The sequence below is a fragment of the Coptis chinensis genome, chromosome 9 (assembly GCF_015680905.1).
Source record: "Coptis chinensis isolate HL-2020 chromosome 9, ASM1568090v1, whole genome shotgun sequence".
Taxonomy (NCBI): Eukaryota; Viridiplantae; Streptophyta; class Magnoliopsida; order Ranunculales; family Ranunculaceae; genus Coptis; species Coptis chinensis.
Window position 1 is genome coordinate 29,034,174 of NC_141464.1, and position 26,488 is coordinate 29,060,661.

Sequence of the window (26,488 nt, forward strand, 5' to 3'; positions counted from 1 at the left end):
TGCTATGGAAGATTTATGCGACAGAAGCTCCATGCAAAAGAAATTTTGGAAACATCTCTTTTCATCACCATCAGAGTATTGTCTCTATAGGGTTCTAGAGAAACTTTGCAGCATCAATGACGAACCATACATGCCTAGAACAATCTCTATCGGTCCTATACACACAATACAAATAAATGACAGTACTTGGAAGCTCATAAACAATGCAAATCGCATAATTTTCTTCATAAGGATCCAGATATAAGCTTAGAAAATTGTGCTAGTAATCGGAATGAATTGGTGGGAGAGAGTTCATGAATGTTATAGTGATCAAATCAGTTGCCGCTTTAAAAGCCATTAATTTGTTCGAGGGGCACTACTAACGACACTTCACTGTAGAGCAGCTCGTGCATTTCCCACCATGAAACAGAGATGACTGATTCTATGTTTTCGAAATGGCCATTATTTTGAGCTAGTATGATTCGGTGGGAAGCTCAAGTTAAGAGTAAAACATTTTCCGGACTCGTTACAGAACTGATACTACCCCCTCAGAACTTGAGAAGAAAATGAAAAGCTCAAAATTCATACCAAGTGCAACTCCGCTCCACAAGACTTGGATACAATTTAAGACGGGCACTAGCACCTTCTTCTGAGGCATCTGAGTTTCAAAAAGATTTTCACCTCTAAAAGTTGTAAATATTACATCCTTTTTGAGTTCATATAGAATTCCGACTATGAAAAACTGTGAATCTTTTGCATGTTAAACTGAGACAAAAGTCCAAAACAATTGCAATAATTTTGACAACAAAATAGCATATCCAGAAACAAAGAAACAACAACTAAGCAATGCTTTGAACATAAGGTTCCGATAAAACTCGTTAAACTGACAAAAGTTAAACCTATTATTTTCCTTCGTTCAATTCAGAGTTGAACCCAACTTGCGGTTTTGGCAATTTGTCCCAAGCTTTGAGCCATCTGTCGTTTTGCCCTGAAGTGGTAGACCTTACCAGCATGATGAATTTTGGTCATCATAACATTAACCAGTCTCCCACTCTGTGTCACATAGGATATCCATTGCCTTTGAGGGTGAATTCCTTTCCTCATCTCTCCAACTACACAAAAATATAAGCCCATTTAATCTAACACCATCAAGGCATTTAGCATGAACAATCTCACATTTTTATTTAAACAAGGAAAAACAAAATGGAACTGCTGAACTAAAATAATAAATATAAATCAGAAAACTTAAAGGGGGATGAAGAATTTACCAATAAAAATGGCCGATGATTTTTTTCAGTTTTTGGGGAATTCTCGTTTGAGGGAGAGCACCAAAGAAAACAAAGTGTTTTAAAGGCCATTTGCAGTGATCACATACACAAGGTACAAGATAATATCTCACCACGGGGTAATAGAATGAATTCCTTAACCAATTATAGAAAAATTACTAAATAATAGTAAAAAAAATGTGGCAAAAAGAAGACATAATGAGTAAACTGAATGATCTATTGGTCTACACACTCAATTTGTGGACTCTACAAAAACCACTTTTACTGTCAACAAACTCATATAAAAACAAAACAAATCTAACAAGATTCCAGTTTGGTAAATAAAAATGAGTCTAATCCAGAAAAAAAAAACTTAAAGAATTACTCCCCAGTGGTGGTCGAGACTCGAGAGTGAAACTAATAAAGAAAAGAAAGTGTTTTGTCATGATCACATGGACCAGCTACAGCATAATACTTGAAGACCTGACACGTCATACTTTTTACACTTGAGAGTTTCAGGTAAAAATAAGTTTGGTGAGTTTGTTAATTTTGAAGCATATGAGATTATGAATAGAAAAGGATTGGCTATTTTGATGAGAAGTAGAATGATGCCAAGTGAGCTATCCAACAAGCTTCCTATTGTGAGTAAACTTTTTTTTTTTTTTTTTTTAAAGTTTAGAAGCAAGATTTAGTTGAATGTTTTTTTTTTTTTTTTTGCAGAATATTAGTGGAACAATGCCCACTTCTGAAAACAACCAATTGAATCAAAATTCATCATCCTCTATGCAGAATCATGAGAGGTGCTTCTTTTTATTATTGCCATTTTCATCTTTGTGACATCATTGTACATTAATGCCGTTTTTGCACTAGGGAATTGGAGGGGGTTCGGGCGTCTATGAATTCGGCTATATTGACGAGTAAAACAGATATTATAGATTCAGTATTGAATGATTTTTCGGAGGTAATTCATTGTTATAGAAAGTTAAGTTTGGTATATTTTTTTTGTTCTAACAATGCATTTCGCCATGTAGGGGTATGTTACATTATCATTTGAAGACCGGAAACAACTACTGCTTGTGCTTGCTAGAGAGTATGATGTTAATAGAACGCTAGTTCGTGAACTTATACAACAATATCTTGGTCTTGAGCCTCCCAGTGGTGAGTTCAGTCTGATGTTTGAAGTTTCTTGCACAAGTATTGGGTATATTTTTGAATTGTTATTGTGATTCAGGTGAAAAAGGTCATGTGTCTGGGCTGGAGGAGAGTTTGTTAACTGCATTTTATAGGACCGAACGCAGTCTTAGACGCGCTCTACAACCTAAGTATGAGATCCTCTTTGAACGGCTCAACACACATCCCGGAGGGTTAAAGTTCTTGTCGATACTTCGCGCTGATCTTCTTTCTGTTCTTGTGTAAGGTTCTACGAGCAAATGATGGTCGGGTTAAATTTATGATTATTGTAATTATTAATGTTAAATACTACCACTATTATTTTATTTCATTTCATTTTATCTTTTTGTTGGGGGTGGGGAGCTTCATACATATTTTCAGGGGATTGTTAACCAGTATTTTTCAACAATCACAATACCTTGTTTTCATGAATTCAAAAAATATATATTGAAAAGAAGGAAGGAAAGCAAAGGAATAAGGACTAGTATGGGGTTCTAAATATTTAATTCTCCAAATACAGGGAGGAAAACATTGCCTCTTTGCGAGCATTAGATTCGTATTTGAAGGAGAAGCTTGTTACATGGCTTAGTCCTGCTGCTCTGGAACTTCATCAAATCACATGGGGTGATCCTGCATCATTGCTTGAGAAAATCGTAGCATATGAGGTTCTGTTTTCTACTTTGCAGTCCTGTTACTGTTTTTTCTCTTTATGATTCATAAGATGGGCTGATGTTATTCTTGTTTAGGCTGTGCATCCAATTAGTAATCTCATAGACCTAAAGAGAAGGTTGGGAATTGGTCGTCGTTGCTTTGGATATCTGCATCCTGCTATACCTGGTTCGTAGTTCCTTTACCCATTCTTAAATGATATACTTGGCTATAGTTGTTTGCTCTGCTGCTATTCATCTGCCACATTTTTGTTTTGGCTATCAGTCTCCTTTATCAGTAGTTACAAAGGGACAGAAAGGTGCCTCAGAAATTAACCATAAGATGAACTGAGCTTCTCTCCTTAGTATCTCTTTGCAATAAGCTGATAAGTTTATTTACATTGTGCTGGTTCCTCAAATACACTTATATAAATGGTTCGTCGCACAGACTGTATCTTATTTCTTAAACTTTATAATTGTTCCTGATTTGTTATGGTTCAAATAAGGGCTGTAAAACCTTTAGTTTGGCAGTTTATACTATTTGATTTATTAGATTACGTCTACTATGAGAGTTAAGAATCTGCTGTATTGAGAGCATCACAATGGGAAGGAAGAAATTTTTTATTAAGAATTAATATGCTATTCTCTGGCTTAATAGTTTAAAGTTTAAACACAGATTGACAGTTTTGGCAATGGCTCCGTCTGCCCCAACCAAATTAGTAAATTTTGATGAACACTGAAATGCAAAGCCAAAGTTAATATGGTTGGAATACATCGATCAAAACTAAAACCTTGGGACTCAATGGTTGGGCATTACCGTGTGAAGGCTGAAAGTACATAATCATACAAAGGTGTGCTTTACTCTCGATTAATATTGTAAGACAGATTGATAGTTTCTAGAATGGCGTACACTCAAATCAAACGTTAACATTGAGATGCAAAGCTGAAGTTTAGTATGACTAGAATATATGAAGTACTTATTTTAGGATTCAGGAGTTTGGTAAGCCATGCAAACATGTTAATTTATTTATATGCAGTGGCTTGGGATTACACGGTCTTACAGCAATAAGAAGAAAAGAAACCTGCAAGGAGAATACCTAAGGAGCTAGTGGAAATGAGAATCAGGACCATTTTTAAAAAATTAAGTAATCAAACAGGATTAATAGCTATCACTAGGTAGTACTGGCCCTCATCATCTGTGGCTGCAATAATGTAGTGCCAACATTAAGGTGTATTTGGAGATCTATATAACAGACAGTTTCAGGGTAGAAAGGGTCGTAGAGTTTGGTTTTGGAGGTATATAGTCTGAAATTGGTTTTGTTGGTAGTTTTCCCTCTCTTTCAGGAAAGGCCATTAGTAAGGAATGGGAAGGATCTTTCCAAGAGATATAAATCAATTAACACTCGTTTGACCTGGTCATGGACGTGGTGCCTGGTATAAGCTAGCATCTTTTTCCGCAGCCTCCTTACTGTTGAATTAAACAACCCTTCGAAATCGCTTTGTGTTTGGCTTAGTATTAGACAAGGTGACACTATTGGTAAGCTGACTACTCTGAATGAATTCTGGTGAGGTTCATCTCAATGGGTTCAGTTAACATGATAGTACTGTCATCCAACCGTGTTTGTTTCGTTGAGTCTAAGAAACTGTTATCTACTTGGATATACCTAGATTGCACTGTTAATTTAAATTACTAATTGTTGAAACTGGTAAATTGTTCTACAACTATACAGTGAATAAGGAACTTGAATTTCATTTTTGATACCATGCATGATGTCTGGTACAACTGTACATATATTTCAACCAATGCATACACAGACGCCAGGGTTGAGCTTAGAGCCTAGGCACATTGCCTAGTCGAAGGGCTAGCACATGCCCTATTTCTGTAAATAAAGAATTTTCTCCTCTTGTTACTTACAAGTTATAACCATGCTTAGAACTAAACAAGTAATTATGCAATTTCACTTGAAGACTAAATGAACCTAGTTTTACATGGTGTATAGTCCCAAGTGGGCAATCACTAAAGTTATGTAGAGTCTAATCATCCTCGGTCAGAGAACCCTGGGTGTTGCAAGTATGCATATGGCTGGATTGAGCTTGGGTGCCATGAATCTTATCTTAGCACCCCTTGGCCAAGGCTGGGGACGGTGTCCTTGACTCAAAATTCCATATTTTGAGTTGTGAAATAGATGACACAATTTGGGCCAACTCGCAAATTTTTTTAATCTATTCAAATTAAATGCAATACTTATTTCTAGAGAAAGATTTGGGTAAGGTTAATGGTTTTGAGAGGTGTTTGGAAGTGTACAGAATAAGCATCCTATGAGCTAGGAGTACTAGATCAGATCCTCATTGAGGATTTTTCATAATATATGAGATCTCATAGTATAAGGAATATTTCATAGAATCAGTTCGGCGGTAGTATGAGCTATGGCTCTGTACTCGGCTTCAGCAGTCAGCACTGGATCTCGCCACTACTGTTTGTTTCTTGCTTCTCCAAGTCACCAAATTTCCTCCTAGAAAGGTGCAATATCCTGAAGTAGACCTCCTGTCAGATGGAGATCCTGCATAGTTTGCATCACTATAGCCTGAAATGTTTAAATGACCATTAGCACGATACATGAGTCCGCGACCTGGGGTTCCTTTCAAATACCTCAAAATACGAATTACAGCTTCCATATGTGAACTCCTTGGAGCATGCATAAACTGTGAAACAACACTCACTGCATAGGTAACATATGGTCTGGTGATGGTAAGGTAAATCAGTTTACCTACAAGTCTCCTATACGACTCAATATTTGTTAGTAACTCCCCTTGATTTGCACTTAATCTCACATTTGGATCCATAGGAGTATCAACTGGTCTGGCTCCTAAATAACCCGTCTCTGCAAGGAGATCTAGTACATACTTCCTTTGTGATAGATTGATCCCCTTTGCTGACCTTGCAACCTCGATACCCAAGAAACACTTTAGAGGACCTAAGTCTTTAGTGTGGAAGTGTTTACATAATTGCTGCTTAAGGACCTGGATGCTAGATTCATCAAACCCCGTAACAACAATATCATCCCCGTATACCACCAACACTACTATACCACGAGATGTCTTTTTGAAGAAAACTAAGTGATCATGTGCACTTCTCCTCATGCCATGATTCATCACTATTTTACTGAATTTTTCGAACTATGCTCTTGGTGACTGTTTGAGACCATAAATTGATTTCTTTAGCTTGCAACTAGCTCCCCCTGAGCAACAAACCCAGGTGATTGCTCCATGTAAACTTCCTCTTGGAGATCACCGTGAAGAAAAGTGTTTTTCACGTCCAATTGATGAAGTGGCCAATTGAGGTTGGCAGCAAGAGAGCTGACAATACGAACTGATTTAAGTTTAGCCACAGGTGAGAAAGTTTCAGTATAATGGACCCTGTATGTTTGCGTGTAAACCTTTCGCCACTAGCCGAGCTTTGAGACGATCAACTGTGCCATCTGGATTGTACTTTATAGTGAATACCCATCTACAACCCACTGTTCTCTTCCCTGGTGGAAGAGAAGTCAATAACCATGTGCCATTGGAAACTAGAGCCATCATTTCTTCCTCCATTGCCTTTTTCCACTCAGGATGAGATAGTGCATCTCTGAAATTGTTAGGTACATATACAGACAACAAGGAAGTAGCAAAGTTCTTATACATAGGAGACAAATAGTCATAAGAAATGTAATTAAAAATTGGATGGCGAGTGGCACAAGAACGTTTACCCTTTCACTGTGCAATAGGAGGCTCAATGGTACAAGAACGTTTACCTTTCCGATGTGCGATAGGAAGATATTTGTCTGATTTAGGCTCTTTAGGTTTTGGATCTGCAGACAGCAAGACGACTGGGGGTGGCAGTGGAACAATAGTGGAAGGATCAACTATGTGTTGATCTGCCTCAGCGGAAGGAACTGTGATACTGTCAACTTCTGTTTCAGTTTCTACTGGTGCGATTGGAACAACTTTCTTCCGTCGCTCATATACTTTCAACTGTTTTGGCGCTGGAGTTTTGACTGGTATTAGAGCTGGTTCAACTTCTACTGGTGCTGAACTAGTAGTGAATGGTACTAGAACTGGAATTACTGAATGCCCGAAAGGATCATCAAATTTCTGTCCTCCAGTGGAATAAAACGGGGTGGTCTCATCAAATGTCACATCTGCACATACAAACGTCTTCTGGAGTGCAGGACTATAACATTTGTATACCTTTTTCGTTCTGGAATACCCAAGAAAGATGCACTTAATGGACTTGGCATCAAGTTTACCTTTTCTCCCTCCAAAACTGTGGACAAAACATACACTTCCAAATACTCTAGGAGGTAAAGGAAATCTTACTTGACTTTGAAACAAGACTGAGATAGGTGACCTCCCCGACAGAGGATGGCATTCAGTTTATGAGAAAACAGACGGTTAACACAGCTTCTGCCCAATATATTTTCGGTACTTTCATTTGAAACATGAGACACCTTGCAACTTCAAGTAAGGGTCTATTCTTCCTTTCAGCCACCCCATTATGTTGTGGGGTGTCGACACAAGAAGTCTGATGGAGAATCCCTTTATCCTCTTGAAAACTTTGGAACGGACCAACGCTATACTCTTTAGCATTATCAGTTCGAAGAATATGGATAGATGAAGAATATTGGTTCACTACTTCAGCATAAAAAGATTTGAATATTGAAAACACCTCTGTGCGATTTTTCATAACATAAAGCCAACACATACGCAAAAAATCGTCAATAAAAGTAACAAAATACGTGGCTTGAAAAAGGCCAGTTGTTTGACAGGGACCCCACATGTCAGAATGAATCAAATGGAAAGGAGTACTACTACGATTATTAATCCTAGGTTTATAAGTGGCTCGATGGTGTTTAGCCAACTCACAAACTTCACATAACATAACTACCAATACTGAGAATCAAACTTCTGAGTTTATTTAAAGGAAGATGTCCTAATCTTTGGTGCCACTGCAAAGGAGATATTGCTGCTACTGCCAACTGATGTTGACCATGGAATTAATAAAGTCCACCCTGCTCATACCCCCCACCAATCGTCTGCTTGGTCTGTAAATCCTGAAGTACACAATGTGATGGAAAGAAAGTAACTGAGCAATTTAGCGTTCTTGTAATATGGCTAACAAACATGAGATTAAATGGGTATTGGTCAACAAGTAAAACAGAGGAGAGCGAAATACTTTTACTAGGTGTGACTATACCAGATCCGATAATACTTGACTTGGAGCCATTTGCAAGAGTAACGAATAATGATGAATTAGAACACTTAAGGGTCTGAAATATACTTGGTTACCTATCATGTGGTCTGAGGCTCCAGAATCGATAACCCAAGGATGTGAAGTACTGGTGTGTAGGCAAATATTTCCTGAGTTTGCAAGAGTGGTTGTGGAAGATGAAGGGGCTTCCATTGCCTGAAGACGCTTCTGCAATTTTTCTATGTCCTCCTGGAGCTTGGTAACTGTATCCCCTTGACTCCTATCATCTGTGGTGGATGCTTGATTAGCACGGTGTGTGGCAGATTTTCCAACGATATCACAACAAAACTCAGTGGCATGGTTGGATAACCTGCAATTCTGACATGGTTGAAAAATGGAGTTTCCACGACCTCTAGCACGTCCATTTCTACCTGATACTCGTCCTCCGCGACCACGGCCTCTTCCACGAGTGCTATCATAGCAACTAGAAGGCGCAACTAAAGCTGATTTGTCACTTTTCTCGGAAGAAGAAAGGTTAACTGCAACTCTCGACAAACGAGAATGTGCTTCTGCAAGTGTAGGTAGAGATTTCTCAACCAGAATTTGAGATCTAACTGCTTCAAATTTAGGTCACAAACCCGAGAGAAATTTCGAGACTCTGAAGTCCTCTTGTTGTTTGCGCAAAACATCTAGGTCTAACACAAGAGGATGATATACATTTAACTCCTCACACATGCCACGCAGAAGAGCATAGTATTCTCCTAGTGTTTTATCACCTTGTTCCAACTTTAAAATATCTTCGTACAACTCAAATATGCGAGATGAATTCATTTCGGCCGAATAAGAACCCTTTAGGAAATCCCAGATTACCTTGGAGGTTTCCAAGAACCGCACATTATTTCCGATGGATGTCTCCATAGTGTTCCACAACCATGTCTTGATCTGTGCATCTTCCTTGATCCAGGTGTCATAGTCATTAGACTTATCTGTTGGTTTTTCCTTTGTTAAGTATTCCAGTTTCCCTTTGGTTGTAAGGAAAACTTCTACTGCCTTTGCCCATTGAAGGTAGTTAGATGTACCTTCAAGTTTCACTGATGTCATCCCCACGGAAAAGAAGTTATTTGGGGAAGAAAAAATTTCTGGTTGATCACCAGTAACAGACTTTCCGTTACTCGTTTATGTTCCCTTTTCACCCATTTTAATAACTTAAGATATATCTTATTGGATAGGTTCAATCACACACACTAAAAAAACACCATTGAATACTTGGATAAGAGATAAATCAATGAAGAGAGGGTTAACAACAATGATACTAGAATAACTGGAAACTGAACTAGTGTGATAAATACTTTTACATATTAGTTGTTTTGAGGGAATAACTGATACATCTAATGCTCTGATACCATATTTGATTTCAGTATTAGATGCATCATTTATATATGATGAATGGAATAAAAAAAATCAGCAGACAATGAAAAAATAAATAGGAAAAGTATTGAGAGAGAATGAGAAAGAGAAGAATGGTTGAGATGAATCCCCAACCTTTTAGATCTCATATATTAATAAGTATATTGTTACCTTGTTACAACGTTACCATAAATGAAATATTCCTTATATTATAAGATGTATTATACTGTTCCTATGAAATATTCCTTATACTAACAGATCCCATATACTATGAGATATTTCTTTGAAATATCCTCAATATGAGGATCTGATCTAGTACTCCTAGCTCATAGGATGTTTATTCTCTACAGGAAGAAAAGAAGAGAAAGGGAGAACAAAATAGGGGAAGAAATTCTGGTGATACTAGCTGGGGTTTGTCAAATGGCGCCTAGGCCCTTCACATGTGCCGAGGTGTTTCTGGCCCTAGGCTCGCATAGGCCCAGATGAGCCTAGAACACCTAGCAATGCCTAGAGATAGGTTTTCCACTAGCGATGAGGGCTATACGCCCGCCCTAGGCTCTGTGTGTAAGACCCCCTTTGACTGCATAACTTATAACCTAAGTTACATTGACACGGACACGTGTGCCTGGACACTGGACACGCGTGTGTCGAATCTGACACGGATGCAAAGTGGCTGATGCGGAAAAATATAAAGAATTGAGGTATATCACATACAATCTGTGTCCGTGTCGTGTCCGACACGGACATGTGGATATGTATCCGACACGGATTATTTTTAAAATATTGTGTCCATGTAACATAGATTTCAACATGTGGAAAATCTTTTGAATGCTTCTCGTAACTGTCACTGCCTTACGTCCTTGCCGCGTGCACCTTAGTCAGGATTTTACCTTAGAAATATGTGCACCTTAGGAGGGACACCACTGTGCCAAGCCAAGAGTAATATCGATGTCCTTGCCTCAACCTCATCTCTTTCCTTGCACTTTTCTTTTTTATATAATACTCGATTTCTATCATAAGTGAAAAGAATCAGTCACTTTATCTTTTCAATTTCGATCCCCGTCATATATTTTCTGTAAATGATTTGAGCACTTAATCTTTTCAGGTGAACCCCTAATATTTATTGAAGTTGCACTTCTGAAGGGTGTTGCTCAGACGATACAGGTTCCTCTTTACTCAATTTATTTGATTCTATTGGGTTGTATGTTTTTACATTTCCTCTCTATATTTCCAACAGGAAGTTTTGTGGGATGATCCTCCCACACTTGAAAGTGAGGCAACATGCGCATTGTTTTACTCTATATCTTCAACTCAAGTGAGTGATTGCAAATAGTACTGATCTTTTGTAGTATATTATTCTATTATCGAATAATCATAGGTCACGTATACTGGAAATTTTTCATAGGTATAAATGTAAAATGTTTCATGACTTTTTATAGTTTTTTTTTTTTTTTAATTATTATTATTATTAGAGATATTTAGACTTTGGTCCTAACAATAGTGGGTTTATTAGGGTTTGGTCCATAAAAGCTTAAATATTAGGGTTTAATCCTAGTTTTGGTTGTTGACTGTCAGTCAACTGAGTTGACTATGGTCAATCTGCTTGTATTTTTGAAATGACAATAAAACTTCTCACGTGCAATATCACGTACAGAACTAAGGAAAACCCAAATCACATTGTTCACTGATCAAGTTCTATTTTGTAAGGACATTCTAATAATCTCTGCTTCAGAGTAATGTTTATCTCTTAGTAGTTTAATTTTTTTCTAAGTAGAAATTTTTAACTCATCTCTTTGTATTGTTTATTCAATTAAATATAATGGTATTTGTTACTTACGGACCCCAATTTGTGTTGGGCAGACTCCCAAAAAAAAACTATTATTACAAGTGTGTCATTGGTTTTAAAAAATCTAAAAAAAAAACAATTATTACAAGTATGCCATTGGTCTCCAAAAAATTGAATTCGAAATTAAACGACCCGGCTAGGTCGTTTAGACTAAGTCCCAAACGACTTGGCTACACCGTTTGGGACTTAGTCCAAACGATCCGGCCAGGTCGTTTGGACTAAGTCCCAAACAACTTGGCCACACCGTTTGGGACTTAGTCCAAACGACCCGGCCACACTGATCAAGAGCCCAAAAAACAGAACTTTAAATTTTTTTCAAAGTTCAAATCCCAAACGACATGGCCACACCGTCTGGACTGAGTCCAAAACGATGTGGCCATGTCGTTTGGGATTTGGACTTAAAAAAAAATGGCCACACCGTCTGGACTGAGTCCAAAACGATGTGGCCATATCGTTTGGGATTTGGACTTAGAAAAAAATGGCCACACCGTTTGGACTTAGAAAAATCCCCAACGATATGGCCACACCGTTTGGACTAAGTCTCCAACGATATGGCCACACCGTTTGGACTTAGTCCAAAACGATGTGGCCATGTCGTTTGGGATTTGAACTTTGAAAAAATATAAAGTTATGTTTTTGGGCTCTTGACCGGTGTGGCCGGGTCGTTTGGACTAAGTCCCAAACGGTGTGGCCAAGTCGTTTGGGACTTAGTCCAAACGACCTAGCCGGGTCGTTTAAGTTTGGGGTTTCGAATTCAATTTTTTGGAGACCAATGACATACTTGTAATAATTGTGTTTTTAGATTTTTTGAAACCAATGGCACACTTGTAATAATTGTTTTTTTTGGGAGTCTGCCCAACACAAATTGGGGTCCGGCAGTAATAGGACCCAATATAATTTACATTACAACTATCTGCTTCCATTTATTTACTATTGGGGGTTTTTAAAATGAACAGTCAGGCTTAGCTGGAATCAATCTCGGAAAATTTCTAATCAAACGTGTTATTGAGCTCGTGAAAAGAGACATGCCTCAAATTTCAGTGAGTATCCCTACTAACTCCAAACCAGTTAATAGTCAAAGTTGGGGACATTACCAATTGGTCTCTTAAGGATCATATCACTTTCGTTTTACAAATTTGTCTTTCCTTTTATTGAATATGTAACCTGTTTTAGGCCTAGAGATCTCATTATCATCGATATTGTCCCCACTTAACCAACTTGCACTGGAACAAAGTGTGGGGCTATTTTTTGGAAAGGCCCCGGTGTTAGTTTACACTTATTAGGTTTACAGAGATCCACACTTATGTACTTAGTGAATACTTCTTCTCTTGGTGGTGTGAAACTACTGATGTTGGTCCACACACCCCAACAACCTGTTCTGATTTAATTTTTTGTAATTTTGGAGCTATGAGTGCTCCGGCCTCAGGTACATTTGTATTATGATGCAAGGCTTTAAATGCCTGATATGGGAGTTCTGAACACAACCCATCTGTGTTGTAACTTAAGCCAAACACATGGACTAATTTAAACATGTGTCGTGGAAGTTATCATTTTAAGAATTAGGCAACACCTTGATGTGGGATGCTTTCAATTGAATATATTTTACATGAATACAGAATACTGAAATTCCTGACAATGAGTTTCATGACTAGCTCTACATAATATGGGCCATAAATGTTCTCTATTAAAACCAGTAACATTCACCAAATATATCGGAACTTTTTTATTTTTTATTTGAAAAATATGCATTTTGTTGGTAAAAGTGAATCAGTTTAACTCTGTGGGGGTACTTCTTGCACTTGATAATGCTTTCTCACATTTTTTTCAGACTTTTGCAACGCTCAGCCCTATCCCTGGATATATGCAATGGCTTCTGTCCAAGTTGGGATCTCAGTCAAAGCTAGCTGAAGCAGATACGGAAGACACACCCCATTCATTGGATGGGATATCTGGTTCAACTTTTAGAGAGAACATACTCCAGCCAGAAGAAGAGATGGCACTTGTGGATTCATCAGTGTAAGCTTTTTCCATGACTATAGTGTTTGTTACTATCCATGATATGAAAGAAGCTAGCCATTGGATGGTAGATAGTGCCATAGTGGTGCTTTTCAATATTGTCTCTTCAATATCTCCTAGGTAAAATCACTCTATATGAATTTTAGGTGTTGACATTAAACTCATTAGTAAATCCTTCCCCAGTACGTTGTAGGTGGTCCTGCTTTGGACAGTAAGGAAAACTTCAACGGAATGATGGGTTATGATTGTCAAGTACGACTATATAATTTAACACAGGTAGAGAGCTAGTGCTTTCCCCTAACCGTAATATCCTTCTATATTTCCTACAGATTATGCTGCTTTAGTCTTCTAATAATTGTCTACTAATACTAAGTTAAAAGATGGTTAGTGTTCAATCAAAGACGATGGTTCATGATTCTCATTGGTCCAACGCTATAAGCTAAGCCAGAGTGCCAGACAATGCCAGCCTAGTTCACACATTTACTGCTAGCCATCAAAATATGATTTAGTAAGTCCAATTGCATTTTTATTGATTAGGTAGTTATTGTTATACTTCAAAGTGTGTAAATAAGTGTGTTTGTGAGTAAATCTGTTTGATGAGAATGTCCTTCCCAAACTCGATTAATTCTGTAAGATACATAATTACTTAGAAGTCATGATGTTAAAACATGAATGTATCCATATTGCAAAATTGTAATACTTTAAGACATGATTTCTGGGTGCAGGGAATTTGCTTCGGGAAAAAATGGGATGGAAGTGATGTGGAAACTTCTGACATCAAAAGATTATGAGTGGACTAGTTCTGACAGATTGTTATCAGTACTACATGCCCCTCTCTTGCGATTGTGTGCAAGGTAAGATTACTATAAGGATCTATAAAACTATCTGTTAACAAAGAGCATAAATGACGGGAGGAAGTCTGATGCCCTGTATTTCTTTAGAGGGGCATTACCGTTTTCTGCTATGGGTTCTGTATCAAATTGCAAAAGATAGTTGTAAGTTAAGTTTGCACTGGTAGTTGGCATTTGGAAGGTAGTTTAATTTCTTAACTTGTTCAACTCTATCTCATGGATTAATATTGAGGAATTGATCCACTCTTTGGACTTTCCTGTCATTCCCCAGTCAAGAAACCACCTACAATGGGTATTGAATGATTGGTTCACATTGTTCATTGTTCATTCGTCATCAATGAATTTGTAAGTAATAGTGGTTAATGGAGTATGGATGTCTACAGGTACCTTCTTGAAGAGAAAAAGAGAGGGAAAGCGCTAGATGTAGTTGCAAATTTCCACTTACAGAATGGAGCAGTATGTCTTTCCATTTTGACTAGTTCAACATTTGTGACTTTCCTGCCGTCAAAGTTGCATTCTTTTCCTTCAGTCGCTCTAGTAGCAAAATATTACTAAATTAATACGCGATAAATTAATTATCGTGCTTAAATCATAAATTTTGTCGGTTCGAACTTGCACTAATGTACTAAATTAATAATTTCGGTAAATTTGTAAGATCCAAAGGCTTTCTCTAAACTCGACTTTATTATTCATCAACTCTCACTATGGACAAAGGCCTACAACTCAATACATAGCTAAAGAAACCATGACTTTAGAAGCTAGCATTCGAATTCAAATTCAGAAATAATATACCTTATTTTCGGAATTAAGCATAATCTCCAAAATATCCTATGTTAAAAACATCAAAATAGCACCTAAACATAATTAGAAATAGCCCTAATAGTATATTAACCAATATGGGACTAAAATCATGGGTTTAGAACTCTTGATGCATCAAGTTAATCTCAAATTTCATCTCCTACGTACAGGTTTGTCATTTGAGTTTCTGTGCTTCTCTTGAATTATAACTTTAATGTGTACTTTGCCCTCTAAACCAATATTTTGAACATTCTGTAGATGATTGAGAGACTTAACTGGATGGCGGATCGATCAGTAAAAGGTCTTTGTCAAAGTGGAGGGATCATGGTAAATTATGTTTACAGGTATAGGTCCTGGAATCATCTTAGGTTACTAGATAATTTATGCTCTATGTTCAAGAAAGGATAAATTTAACACATGCCTCTGGTTTCTGTATAGCAAGTATATAAGCATAAAGAATTTTCACAATGCAATAGCTTCCCAGAATGATATGCTGTGCCAATAAATTAAATTAACTTTGATTTTTTCCTCCACATAAAGTATAATACGCTCTGTAGTTTGGGGTTCAGACAATTAGTAGAATGTGCGCCTACCTACTAGTTACCCTCAATAAATGTAGCCTTCCCTTTTATTCAACTATTGGTGTACTTTGTTTTGGTTCCAAGTATATGCTTCTCCTACTAGAGGAGAAATATACAGTCTGAATCTGGAGGTTACTTAGCTTTCACTTATTTGAACATCCAAAAAGACGTACTGTGTCAGATAGCTAAGGCCATCCTAGTAAGTTAATACTTGGGCAGCATCTAGTGGTGATTTTAACCCCGGAATAATGTATCATTGCACCTCACGGTGCCGCAGGCTGTCTGTTTTTAGAGTCCATCAAATGCAATCCTATCTGAATGTTGCCACAATTTTGACAAGATCAAAGAAAACTGACATTTAGAAATAATACGTAGGATGGACAAAATCGAAGAAAATGCTCAGTCATATTTCAGCGAAGGGCATATCCAGGCTTCACGTGATCTTCGCCGCTATGTGGAGGTAATGTATTCAGGACAACTATTTTACTGATTTATTGAAAAACAAAAGACAGCTATTTTACCGTATTTAAAGTCCGTTGGCACTGTTATCTATCATACTTTTGTATACATCTGTCCAAATGTGTGTTGGAATTTTTGAATAAGATTCCCTAATAATACATCTGATTTTGGTGACAATGCAGACAAATGAAAGAACCTCCAGCTGAAAGGGTTGCAAGAGAGGATTAGCGAAAATGTTCTGTGTATATACATATACAGGTGACTTTATGTGAAGAGTCTGTAGATAAGAGTTATCACTCGGAAATGTATGTGTAAACCTCAGATGTACCTTAGCTTGTATTGAGATGCACAAATGAATAGCCATAATTTGGAGCTCAGAAGGTTTTTTGTGCCCACTTGTTCAATGTTGTGTACTTGTGTTGCCTCCGCGCTCTAGAATGTCACTCGTCTATGTTCGAAACAGAAAAAAAAAAAAAAAAAAATATATATATATATATATATATATATATATATATATATAGAATGAGATGTTGACTGTATTGGCTTGTATGTGGGAATTGTAGTTTGTTGCACCCCGTATTCAGGTGTCGTTAATGTCTAAATCACCGATCCAGGATTGAACTGATCGGAAACTTGGAATCCATAGGATGATTACGTCAAGTAATTTTATAAAACAATTGTTTGAAGATTTCTTATATGGTAACTGATAAACTGAGAAAAGGGTGTTATCTCTAACTCTATATTAAAAGATTGGGGGAAGATGAACTAGGACATCAGGAAGCTGTCATTTCTTGAGTTCTTCGCAGATGTTAATTTAAACAGAACATTAATTCTCCTATAACGACTTGTTTTTTCTGTTCAATTATCTGTATAAGCTTATTATCGATTAGAATTAACGATTTCAGAACTATCTTCGATAACTAACTGATTAGTATAGCAGAAGCTGAGCATTACAGCAATCTGGTAAGAGGTGCAAGTTTGATTGCTGAAAAAGTATTGAGAGAAAAGTTTGATTCTTGAGGCAAAAGTTCTGTGGTCAACATCTCTATATATTATATTTGAAGAACTGTACATTAGATTGTTAGATTTCCTTCCCAACCCTTTCTTTCCATAATCCCAAACACATATTGAAAGAGCCCTTCCATGCTACTGCTTCATGGTGCTGTATTATGCTATTTTTTATCTTCCCCAAAATCCACTTTCTCAAGTGGCTCCAACTCCAAGGAAATCAATGAATGGTACACTGATCTTGTCACTTCCATTTTCATTATGTGCTTCCCTGTTCAGGTTATTCCTATTGATGGCTGTTGAATCTGTTGCTGAGACTTCAAAACTTGAGTCTGAGTTATCCGACTGACTCAGACTAGCCTTCACCATGGACCCAGTATCAGAACCCTCCTTCTGGCAAGAGTCATTCACCATGTTTTCTTCAGATGAACCTGAAACCACCCAAACTAACAGTTACAACCAATGAAGCAAAAAAGTGAAAGCCCCTAACAGACGGTGAAACAAAAGAGAAAAAGAAAAAGTGAAGTAGAGAAATTGGGAGAACAAGAAAAATACCCATTTGCTTTTGATAGGTTTGCTGGTGGCGTTGTGGACTAATTCTAGCAAACAAACAAGGATGAGCTCTGGTTGAAGAAGAATTCAGGGACAGATCAGTGCATGTTGACACAGATTCATCTCTGGGGCTTGTGATGGCTGGTTCCCTACATGCATTGCTTGGGTTGGTCACATCCATACTCTTATAGGGAGTTTGAGAACAAGAAAGCTTCCTCCTCTTAAAGACACTGGATTGTTCTCTCTGTCTCCTAGCCATGATAACATGCCAATGGTTCTTAACTGCATTATCAGTCCTACCAGGGAAGAGCCTAGCAATCATAGCCCACTTGTTCCCATACATTCTATGTGCAGCCAAGAGTCTCTCCTCTTCTTCCTCATTGAAAGCTCTTCTATTGATCTTTGGATCCAGTTGGTTAAACCATCTCAACCTGCAACTCTTCCCTGCCCAAAAAAAATGAAAAGATGATCATGAGCATATAATTAGTTATGATGAAACCAAAGAAGAGCAAAATCATGAACACCCCTCAAACTTTTTCTCTAAAAAACAAAAGAAAATAGATCACATTTTGATTACCTGATCTTCCTTCAAGCTTCTCAGCAATGAGGTTCCAGTTCTGAGGACCATATTGAGAGACAAGCTCTTTTAGCTTAGCATCTTCAGCAGGTCTCCAATGCCCTCTTGAGCAAATCTTACCAGACATCCCACTCTCATCATCTTTCCCTGGTACAAAGTTCTCAATCTTTCCTTCCATCTCATCACCTTTGTCCATCAACATTATATTTATCTCTTTCCCCAAATACACTTCTTCCCCACCACCATCATTCCTGCAACCCTCTAAAGTCTCAAAGATCCAATCTTTTTGCTTCTGCTCCATTGGGAAACTCAATAACTGAATCCCAATCTCAGAACTCTTACTACCAACAGGGACAAAAGAGGGTCCACCAGAAGGAAGAAAACTTACCCCTGCAAACCCTCTTATACAATCTCCATCATCACTATTCTGACATGCAGTGGAGTGTTGCAAATGCTGTAAACTCATTGTCATCAGTAGTAACACACAGCAAAGTTCACATAAAACTGCAACAACCCAAATCTTTAGTTTTCTTGTAATGAAAGTTAAGACACCTAACAAACCCCCTTTTGATCAGAAGAGAATCGAAGGGATTTTTAATTTATTTTTGTTAGTGGAGTTTGTTTGAAAACAGGAAGTTGTGAAAGGGAGAGTTTTTCTATGTTGGATTCTGTTTTTTGGAGGACTTTGAGGTGAGAAAAAGGTATTAAAAACTACCAACACAAAACCCAAGACAGGTTTTTTACTTGGAAAAAAAGAGGAAACAAGAAACACACACCCCTTCTCTGCATGGAAATAAAAAAACCACTCGTGTGGGTGATAGTCCCAATCAACTTATATAACCACTTGTAGCTCTGCCATGTCTCACACCACCTTGACAACAAAACTAGAACTAGAGTTTGTCTCAAAACAAACAAAAAAAAAACTAACAAGAAAATAGATAGAGAGAATGCGCTGCAAAGTCCAAACACAGATAAAACATGACAAAGACCCTTTATTTGAGACGTCGTTACAAGTCGTTAGAGATTTTTGAACTCTTCTTTAGCCCCACCACACGAGTGTCAACAACCCCACGTGAGATTCTCCATAACAGTCTTCTGCAATCTGAATACGTTTAAGAAGCACTTGAAGCGTGCATACACATGTGCATAACTCCAAAACTAACTTACACAACCCATGTAACCCATCTACTTTCTTTTTCAGTTTCTTTAGGGGGAATAAAGACAGACACACAAGTCCCCACTTTGTTATCTTTTCTTGTCAGAAGTTTGATTTGGTTTTCAATCTTCAGTCAAACAAGAAAACGGAACCACTTTTTTTGAAATATAACAAACTCCTTGAGTACTATCTGATTCTCAACACCAAGTCTTCCAATTATTGCTCGAAAATATGTAGCAGTCTTAATACACCGTACTAATGTAGTGCACTTTGAAAATGTAAACCCATACCCGTTTTGGTTTGGTAATTTGGCACTTTGATTGGACATATTTTCTTGGTTGGTCATATATTCAAGTAAAAGAAGTATTCAACGCACATCAAAGTCACTCCACTCTTTGATTTTGCACCAGAATACAATATGATTGAATTCGATACTATCTCCTGATGAGAGTAGAGTGTATTATGTTTTGTCTATTCTTTGTCAATACAGAAATGGTTGTTGGAGATGTGCCTCATATACTTCTCTTCTAGCTTTTTAGCAGCCCAATAAAGGGTGGGTTTTCATTGCCTCATTGCTACCAAACAGTGCATATACTTTCTTCAAAACGTACACCAATTATAAGTGAGGCAGACATATCATATCAACAGAAAAGACAAAATTAAAGGAAAAGAAAGGGATAAAAGGAAGTGGTGAGTAAAATGTATTTGAAAAACCTTACCGACTACCAAAAAAAAAAAAAAAACCTTTACCGACCTCGGATTTGATTTTAACTAACCAAGTTTTGCGGAACATAACTACAATCCATGAAATCTTAACTATAGCATGAATATTTCAGGAAAATACATGTGAAGGACTCAAAATCACAATTCCAACATAAAGTTCATGAATATAGCCATATGTCATACTTTTGCCAAATTAAGCTTCCCGAAGCTCTGTTAGAATTCACTAACTAATCTTGAGCTTCATGCCTCAATATAATCCAATCTGCATTGGAACTTCATCGAAGCAAGTCTTTTTTGGGAAGCCATGCTTGGATCCATTTTGACGGCTGATAATCTTATTCATAGAGTTACTATGGTCTCTCAAATTTGCCCCATGTGCAATACAATCAATGAGAGTATAACCCATTTGTTTTTGCACTGCAATTACTGCTGCAACCAATTGCGAGGGCGTTTCCGACACTTACATGAGTTGATTCAATACAAGACTTGCTTGCAAATTGGGCGAGAAGAGGTGCAAACTGTTTTGAGTGGAAGCTTTGGAGTTTACTTCCCTACACAATCATTTGGCTGTTATGGAAGACAAGAAATGATAGTATTTTTAGGGCCAAGGTACGTGTTTGGACTAGAAATTCTCAAACACAGTTAGGGTTGTGAAGAGTGGATTGATTGACCAAAAGAAATGAGACTGAACCTTAGAAGGCTGCCTACCCTAGTCCAGAAACAGGGATCAAGTCTCAGCAGTTTTTGCTTGCGTAGCTTCTGAAAGTGAGAACAGACTCTTATAAGAAATATCCGGATCCCACTCTAACCCCTAAATCTCTGAAGATTTTGGTTTATCTTCTTTTTTCCTTCTCTCCCCGATTTGACCGTGATCAGGCCTATTTTCTTTCTTAAACCTGTGCCAGATGCACTTGTAAATATTTGGATCTGGACCAAGTCCGAAATCATGTTAGGTTGAATCCAGAATGTTGGGCCAAAGTTCGGAAAGGTGATGAGTCGGATCCGAGTCTGGAAAAGAGTCTGGAAACACACCGAAGGTGGGGCCCAAACATCACTTGTGCCAGATGCACCTGTAAATATTTGGATCTGGACCAAGCCCGGATTCATGTTGGGTTGAATCCAGAATGTTGGGCCAGAGTCCAGAAAGGTGATGGGCCGGATCCGAGTCTGGGAACACACCGAAGGTGGGGCCCAAACATCGCCCTCTCTTTATCATATGGATGAAAGCCATGTGGCAAAGAATGAGAAAAAAACGCAAAAAACATTTTTTAAAAAAAAATAAAACCCAATCCAGAGTAGACATTGTTTGACTAAAGGGCACAAAAAACACTATTGTAATAAAAAAATAAAACCCAACATTTGTTTAAGTGCTTTGCTAGCACTTAAGTTCTTGTCCGGAAACAAAACTTATCTTTGCGAAAGTGTAAGACACTCTACCGTTTGTTTAAGCGCGCGTTTGCTAACATTTACAATTATTTGTCCGGAAACAAACTTATAATGTGAGTGTCTGCACTCAGCTGTTTAAGTGCGCGTTTGCTAACACTTACAATTATTTGTCCGGAAACAAACTTATGATGCGATTAATGTTCCCACTTTCGGCCGCTTTAAGTCTTGGCGTTTGCTAACACTTACAATTATTTGTCCAGGAAACAAACTTATGATGCGAAGTGTTTCGATTTGTTTAAGTCTTGGCGTTTGCTAACACTTACAATTATTTGTCCGGAAACAAACTTATGATGCGAGTGTTCGCACTTTCGGTCTGCTTAGAATCTTGGCGTTTGCTAACACTTACAATTATTTGTCAGGAAACAAACTTATGATGCGAAAGTGTTTGCACTTTCACCTTTTGTTTTAAGTCTTCGCGTTTGCTAACACTTACAATTTCGTCCGGAAACAAAATTGTTCTGCAAGTGTCTGCACTTGGTGGCTAAATGCGGGTCAGCACACAGACGTCAACTTTGTTCAGAAAACAAAATGTTAAAGGTTTGCGCCGAGGATTGCACTTGCTAGATGATGTAAAAATGTATTATGTAAAAATAAAGCATAGTAGCATATGGAGAAATTTGATTATTAATGAAAATCAAAATAGAGTTAACTAAATACTAGTGGTAAAATTTACGAAGCCTTGTTGCATTCCAAGGCTTTGGAAGAAAATCTCCGGAAAGAGTTTTCAGTACATAATAACCGTTAGGCCCTGTTTTCTCCACAATAAAAGGACCTTCCCAAGCTTTTGATAGCTTGCCCCCTGACGGGTCATCCAATTTTCTCCGAAGTACCCAATCTCCTAGCTGGAATGTTCGCTGACGAACGTTCTTGTCATAACTTTTTTTGACACTCTGTTGATACTTTTCCAAATGTCGGAGTGCCTCTTCTCTCTGCTCATCAATGAATTGTTTATGGAAAGACAAAAATTCTTCATTATCATCAAAATGACATTTTCAGTTCGACTAGTGGAAGGCATGAGTTCAGTTGACAAAACTGCTTCTGTCCCATATGCCAGAGAGAAAAGAGTCATTCCTGTAGAAGTTTTGGGCGTGCTGCGGTATGCCCACAAAACAGCTGGTAATTCTTGTACCCATTTTCCTTTTGCTTCTTTAAGTCGCCTTTTCAAATTGGCTAGGAGAGATTTGTTCGTTGCTTCAGCTTGTCCATTCGCATGTGGATGGTAAGGAGCCGAAAAATTATGTTAAATTTTGAAGGTGTCACAGAATTGACGAATTTCATCAGAATCAAACTGCTTTCCATTATCAGATACAATTAATGCTGGTATTCCATATCGACATATGATATCTCTCCAAATGAGCTGTTTGACTTTGGAGGATAGAGTCCGCGACGAAGTGGAATCGCCTCAACCCACTTTGTGAAATAATCGATTGGTCGCAAGAAGGAATCGGAAATTTCCTGGTGCTTTGGGCAAAGGTCCAACAATATCTAGACCCCATTTAGCAAATGGCCAAGAACTCAGAACTGTAAACAATTCATTGGCTGGTAGATGATTTGAGTTTGCATGCATTTGACATTGTACACAAGTTTGACTGTATAACTTAGCTTGTTTCTACATTCCAGGCCACCAATAACCCTGAGTGAGTGCTCTATGTGCCATACTACGCCCTCCAATATGATTGTCGCAAATGCCCTGATGCAACTCTTCTAGAATAAAGTGACCTTGTTCAGATGTAAGACAACGGAGCAACGGAGATAAATTATGCTTCCTATATAACTGGATCTGTCTTGCCAATGGAAGAATGGAAAACTTGAATGATGTCCGGAGTATGTAATCAGCAAGTTTCTTGTCTTCGAGGGGAGAGTCGGTGTTGCGGTACTCTATGTAAGGAACGCCAATCAATCATTCATCTTGGGAATATGCTCTACATCTATTAGGGATTGTTGTTGGTCAGGATCTAGCGTTTCATCATGGTCCGGACTGGACATTTCACTGTCAATGTCGTCCCCAGTGATTTCTACTTCCCCACGAATCCTTTTCTTTGACCGGACTGCATAAGAGGCTTGTGCAGAATACAATACTTGTAGTGCTAAACATTCATCAACATATATTTTTCTGTGGTTGAGAGTGGTGAAGTCGATGCTTGGTTGCTCTTGATATTTAACTTGTATCATCCGTGCTTCCTTGCAATTTGTAGCTGCTGAAAGATAAGCTAAAGCATCTGCATGCCTCACATCATGTCTTGATTTCTTTGTGATAGATACAGATCTTAATCTTCTTGCTAAAGAATGAATAACATCTAGATACGTGGACATTCTTTCATCCTTAGCTCTATATATACCTCCAAATTGGTTGGTGATTAATTTGGAGTCTGTGAAAATGGCAATATCAGTCGCCCCCAAATCAATAGCTGTCTTCATACCGAAAATTGCTGCTTTATATTCCGCTTCATTGTTGAACGCTTTAAATCCCAGCCTAACAGATTTTTCTATCTGTAAACCATCAGGACAGATAAGTACACATCCAATTTCGGATCCTGATTGATTTCAAGAACCGTCAGTGTAGATTTTCCAAGAAATATGCTTCGAGGATGGATTTTCGCCCCCGAGAGATGTTTCTTCAGTTTGAGTTGTGGTTGCAGCTCTGTTTGGCTGGTTCGGAATGATAGCAAAAGAAACATCATCGACTGGAAAGTTTGCAATTAAGGATGCCAGAGCATGTCCTTTTTCTGCACGACGTGGTTCATATATGATCTCATATGCACTAAGATAAGACTACCAAAGGGCAAGTCTGCTTGTGTCCTGAGCATTAGCTAGAGTTTTTTGAAGAGGGTACTCTGTATGAACCCGGATGGTCCTACCCTGAAAATAAGGTTTCAATCGTCTAGCAGCATGTACTAAAGCTAATGCTATTTTCTTAATATTACTGTATCGAGATTCCGAACCTGTTAAAGTCTTACTTATAAAAAAAATTGGCCTCTCTTTCGGACTTTCAATGAAAAGCACTGCGCTTACTGCAATACCAGTTGCAGCAAGATATACTCCTACTGGCTGACCAGTTTTAGGACTTACCAATACTGGCGGTGAGGAAAGATAATAAACAAGAAGAAAGATAAAAGGCTTTCTCAATGATAGCCATAAACAAGAAGACGGCGCCAAATGTTTGGACTAGAAATTCCCAAACACAGTTAGGGTTGTGAAGAGTGGATTGATTGATGAAGGAAATGAGACTGAACCTTAGAAGGTTGCCTACGTACCCCAGTCCGGAAACAGGGATCAAGTCTCAGTAGTTTTTGCTTGCGTAGTTCTGAAAGTGAGAGCAGACTCTTATAAGAAAGATCCGGATTCCAAGATCCGGATCCCACTCTAACCCCCAAATCTCTGAAGATTTTGGTTTATCTTCTTTTTTTCCTTCTCTGTCCTTGTTGACCAAACTGTGCCTGTTTTCTCTTTAAACCTGTGCCAGATGCACCTGTCAATATTTGGATCTGGACCTAGTCCGGAATCATGTTGGGTTGAATCAAGAATGTTGGGCCAGAGTCCGGAAAGGTGATGGGCCGGATCCGAGTCTGGGAATACACCGAAGGTGAGGCCCAAACATCGCCCCCTCTTTGTCATATGGATGAAAACCATGTGGCAAAGAAGAAAAAAACGAAAAAACACTTTTGAAAAAATAAAAAATAAAAATAAATAAATAAATTAATTAATTAAAAACCAATCCAGAGCAGACATTGTTTGACTAAAGGGCACAAAAAACACTGTTGTAATAAAAACAAAACCCAACATCTGAAACTGAGAAAGCCTTTTATCTTTCTTCTTGTTTATTATCGTTGAGAAATGGTAAATTTGACTGCAAGGCGATGGAAAGAAATTGGTGGCCAATTTCCTCGTGTCCGCGGGTATCGAGAACTTTCTATATCAGCCATAAAAGCAAATTTTCAGCTTAGGGCAAACCTAAAACTCCGAAAGCTGAAAGATGTTGCCCAACCAGTTGGCATTGATGATGTTGCCGTGTGTTACCACCAATTATGTTATGGGTTAGAGCTTCCAATGTCGATGACAAATACCAGAGTATTGTCAAATTGGGAGCTTGCACCTAGTCAAATGCATGTTGTGTATTACATGGTGTTAAAAAGGATGCAAGTCTTAGAAGAAGTTTTCAAAATACCCTTTGGTTGTAACGAAATGATGGCTATCTGCAAGCCACAAAGGAGAAGAGCTGGGAACCGATGTTTTTATGGTTTGAGTTTTGTAGATCCAAAGATCCAATTTTTTGGAAAGCCCGAAAGCTTTAAAAATTGGGAGAAACCAACCTTTAAAGTCTTTGGCAGTTGGAGGCTCGAAGGTTTCGAGGTTCGCAACAACTTTGTGGGTAAGTTTTCTTTTTCAAAACCTCAACGTTTTCCAAACCGTATAGCCATACTTATACAAAATGATAATCTGAAAAATGGAAACAGGTATAGCCATCATTTGGATTTATCTCTGATGTTGGCTGTATCTTCAGGTAATGGCCTTGGTTTATAAAGAAGATTTCGCCCTTTTATTCTTTCGTAAACTTCAGAAAGTTTCATCGAAAAAGGAGTGAAAATATTTTCCTCTTTATTTGGTTGGGTAGGCTTAGAGTTCTGTCCGGACTGGAAGTTGTTCTGCTTGTTTATGTCCTGTCCTTTATAGTTTGCCGGAGTTAAATGGGACTCTTTTTGTTTTTCTCAAGATTTTCTTCTCGGCTGCCTAGCTTTGAGATCATCCTCAACTCGTGCAAACTCTTCAAAGACGATCA

At 38.0% G+C, this 26,488-nt stretch overlaps 2 protein-coding genes and 1 long non-coding RNA gene across 5 annotated transcripts; 1 reads left to right on the forward strand and 2 right to left on the reverse strand.

Annotated features, from left to right (window-relative positions):
* Positions 1 to 721: 721 nt before the first annotated feature.
* LOC147475446 (uncharacterized) lies at positions 722 to 1,431 on the reverse strand. Its single transcript, XR_015209901.1, has 2 exons — positions 1,248 to 1,431; positions 722 to 1,091 (listed from the first exon to the last, which is right to left on the reverse strand). It is a non-coding gene; the product is annotated as an uncharacterized LOC147475446 (long non-coding RNA).
* A 204-nt stretch (positions 1,432 to 1,635) lies between these two features.
* LOC147475447 (malonyl-CoA decarboxylase family protein) lies at positions 1,636 to 16,644 on the forward strand. Of its 3 annotated transcripts, none has more exons than XM_086586350.1 (16): positions 1,636 to 1,885; positions 1,965 to 2,044; positions 2,115 to 2,205; positions 2,276 to 2,402; positions 2,476 to 2,656; positions 2,935 to 3,079; positions 3,161 to 3,251; positions 10,804 to 10,862; positions 10,936 to 11,013; positions 12,501 to 12,584; positions 13,373 to 13,560; positions 14,286 to 14,414; positions 14,795 to 14,867; positions 15,468 to 15,553; positions 16,166 to 16,250; positions 16,432 to 16,644. In XM_086586350.1, the coding sequence occupies exons 1-16, from the start codon at positions 1,811 to 1,813 to the stop codon at positions 16,453 to 16,455; spliced, it is 1,596 nt and encodes a 531-aa protein (XP_086442476.1). In that variant the 5' UTR covers positions 1,636 to 1,810; the 3' UTR covers positions 16,456 to 16,644. The 3 variants fall into 3 exon arrangements, with proteins under 3 accessions (XP_086442476.1, XP_086442478.1, XP_086442477.1); XM_086586351.1 differs by having other exon boundaries at positions 1,842 to 1,859; XM_086586352.1 differs by lacking the exon at positions 12,501 to 12,584.
* A 636-nt stretch (positions 16,645 to 17,280) lies between these two features.
* Positions 17,281 to 19,020, reverse strand: LOC147475448 (uncharacterized). The gene is made up of 3 exons (XM_086586354.1): positions 18,387 to 19,020; positions 17,813 to 18,253; positions 17,281 to 17,688 (listed from the first exon to the last, which is right to left on the reverse strand). The coding sequence occupies exons 1-3, from the start codon at positions 18,856 to 18,858 to the stop codon at positions 17,453 to 17,455; spliced, it is 1,149 nt and encodes a 382-aa protein (XP_086442480.1). The 5' UTR covers positions 18,859 to 19,020; the 3' UTR covers positions 17,281 to 17,452.
* Between the last annotated feature and the right edge of the window lie 7,468 nt (positions 19,021 to 26,488).

Coding starts and splice junctions, on each gene's coding strand:
- LOC147475447 (XM_086586350.1), top strand. CDS start 1,811: ATGAATAGAAAAGGATTGGCTATTTTGATGAGAAGTAGAATGATGCCA. Junction 2,206..2,275: donor TATTGAATGATTTTTCGGAG/GTAATTCATTGT, acceptor TTCGCCATGTAG/GGGTATGTTACATTATCATT. Junction 10,863..10,935: donor GTGTTGCTCAGACGATACAG/GTTCCTCTTTAC, acceptor TATTTCCAACAG/GAAGTTTTGTGGGATGATCC.
- LOC147475448 (XM_086586354.1), bottom strand. CDS start 18,858: ATGACAATGAGTTTACAGCATTTGCAACACTCCACTGCATGTCAGAAT. Junction 18,254..18,386: donor GAAGCTTGAAGGAAGATCAG/GTAATCAAAATG, acceptor TTTTTTGGGCAG/GGAAGAGTTGCAGGTTGAGA. Junction 17,689..17,812: donor AACCTATCAAAAGCAAATGG/GTATTTTTCTTG, acceptor GGGTGGTTTCAG/GTTCATCTGAAGAAAACATG.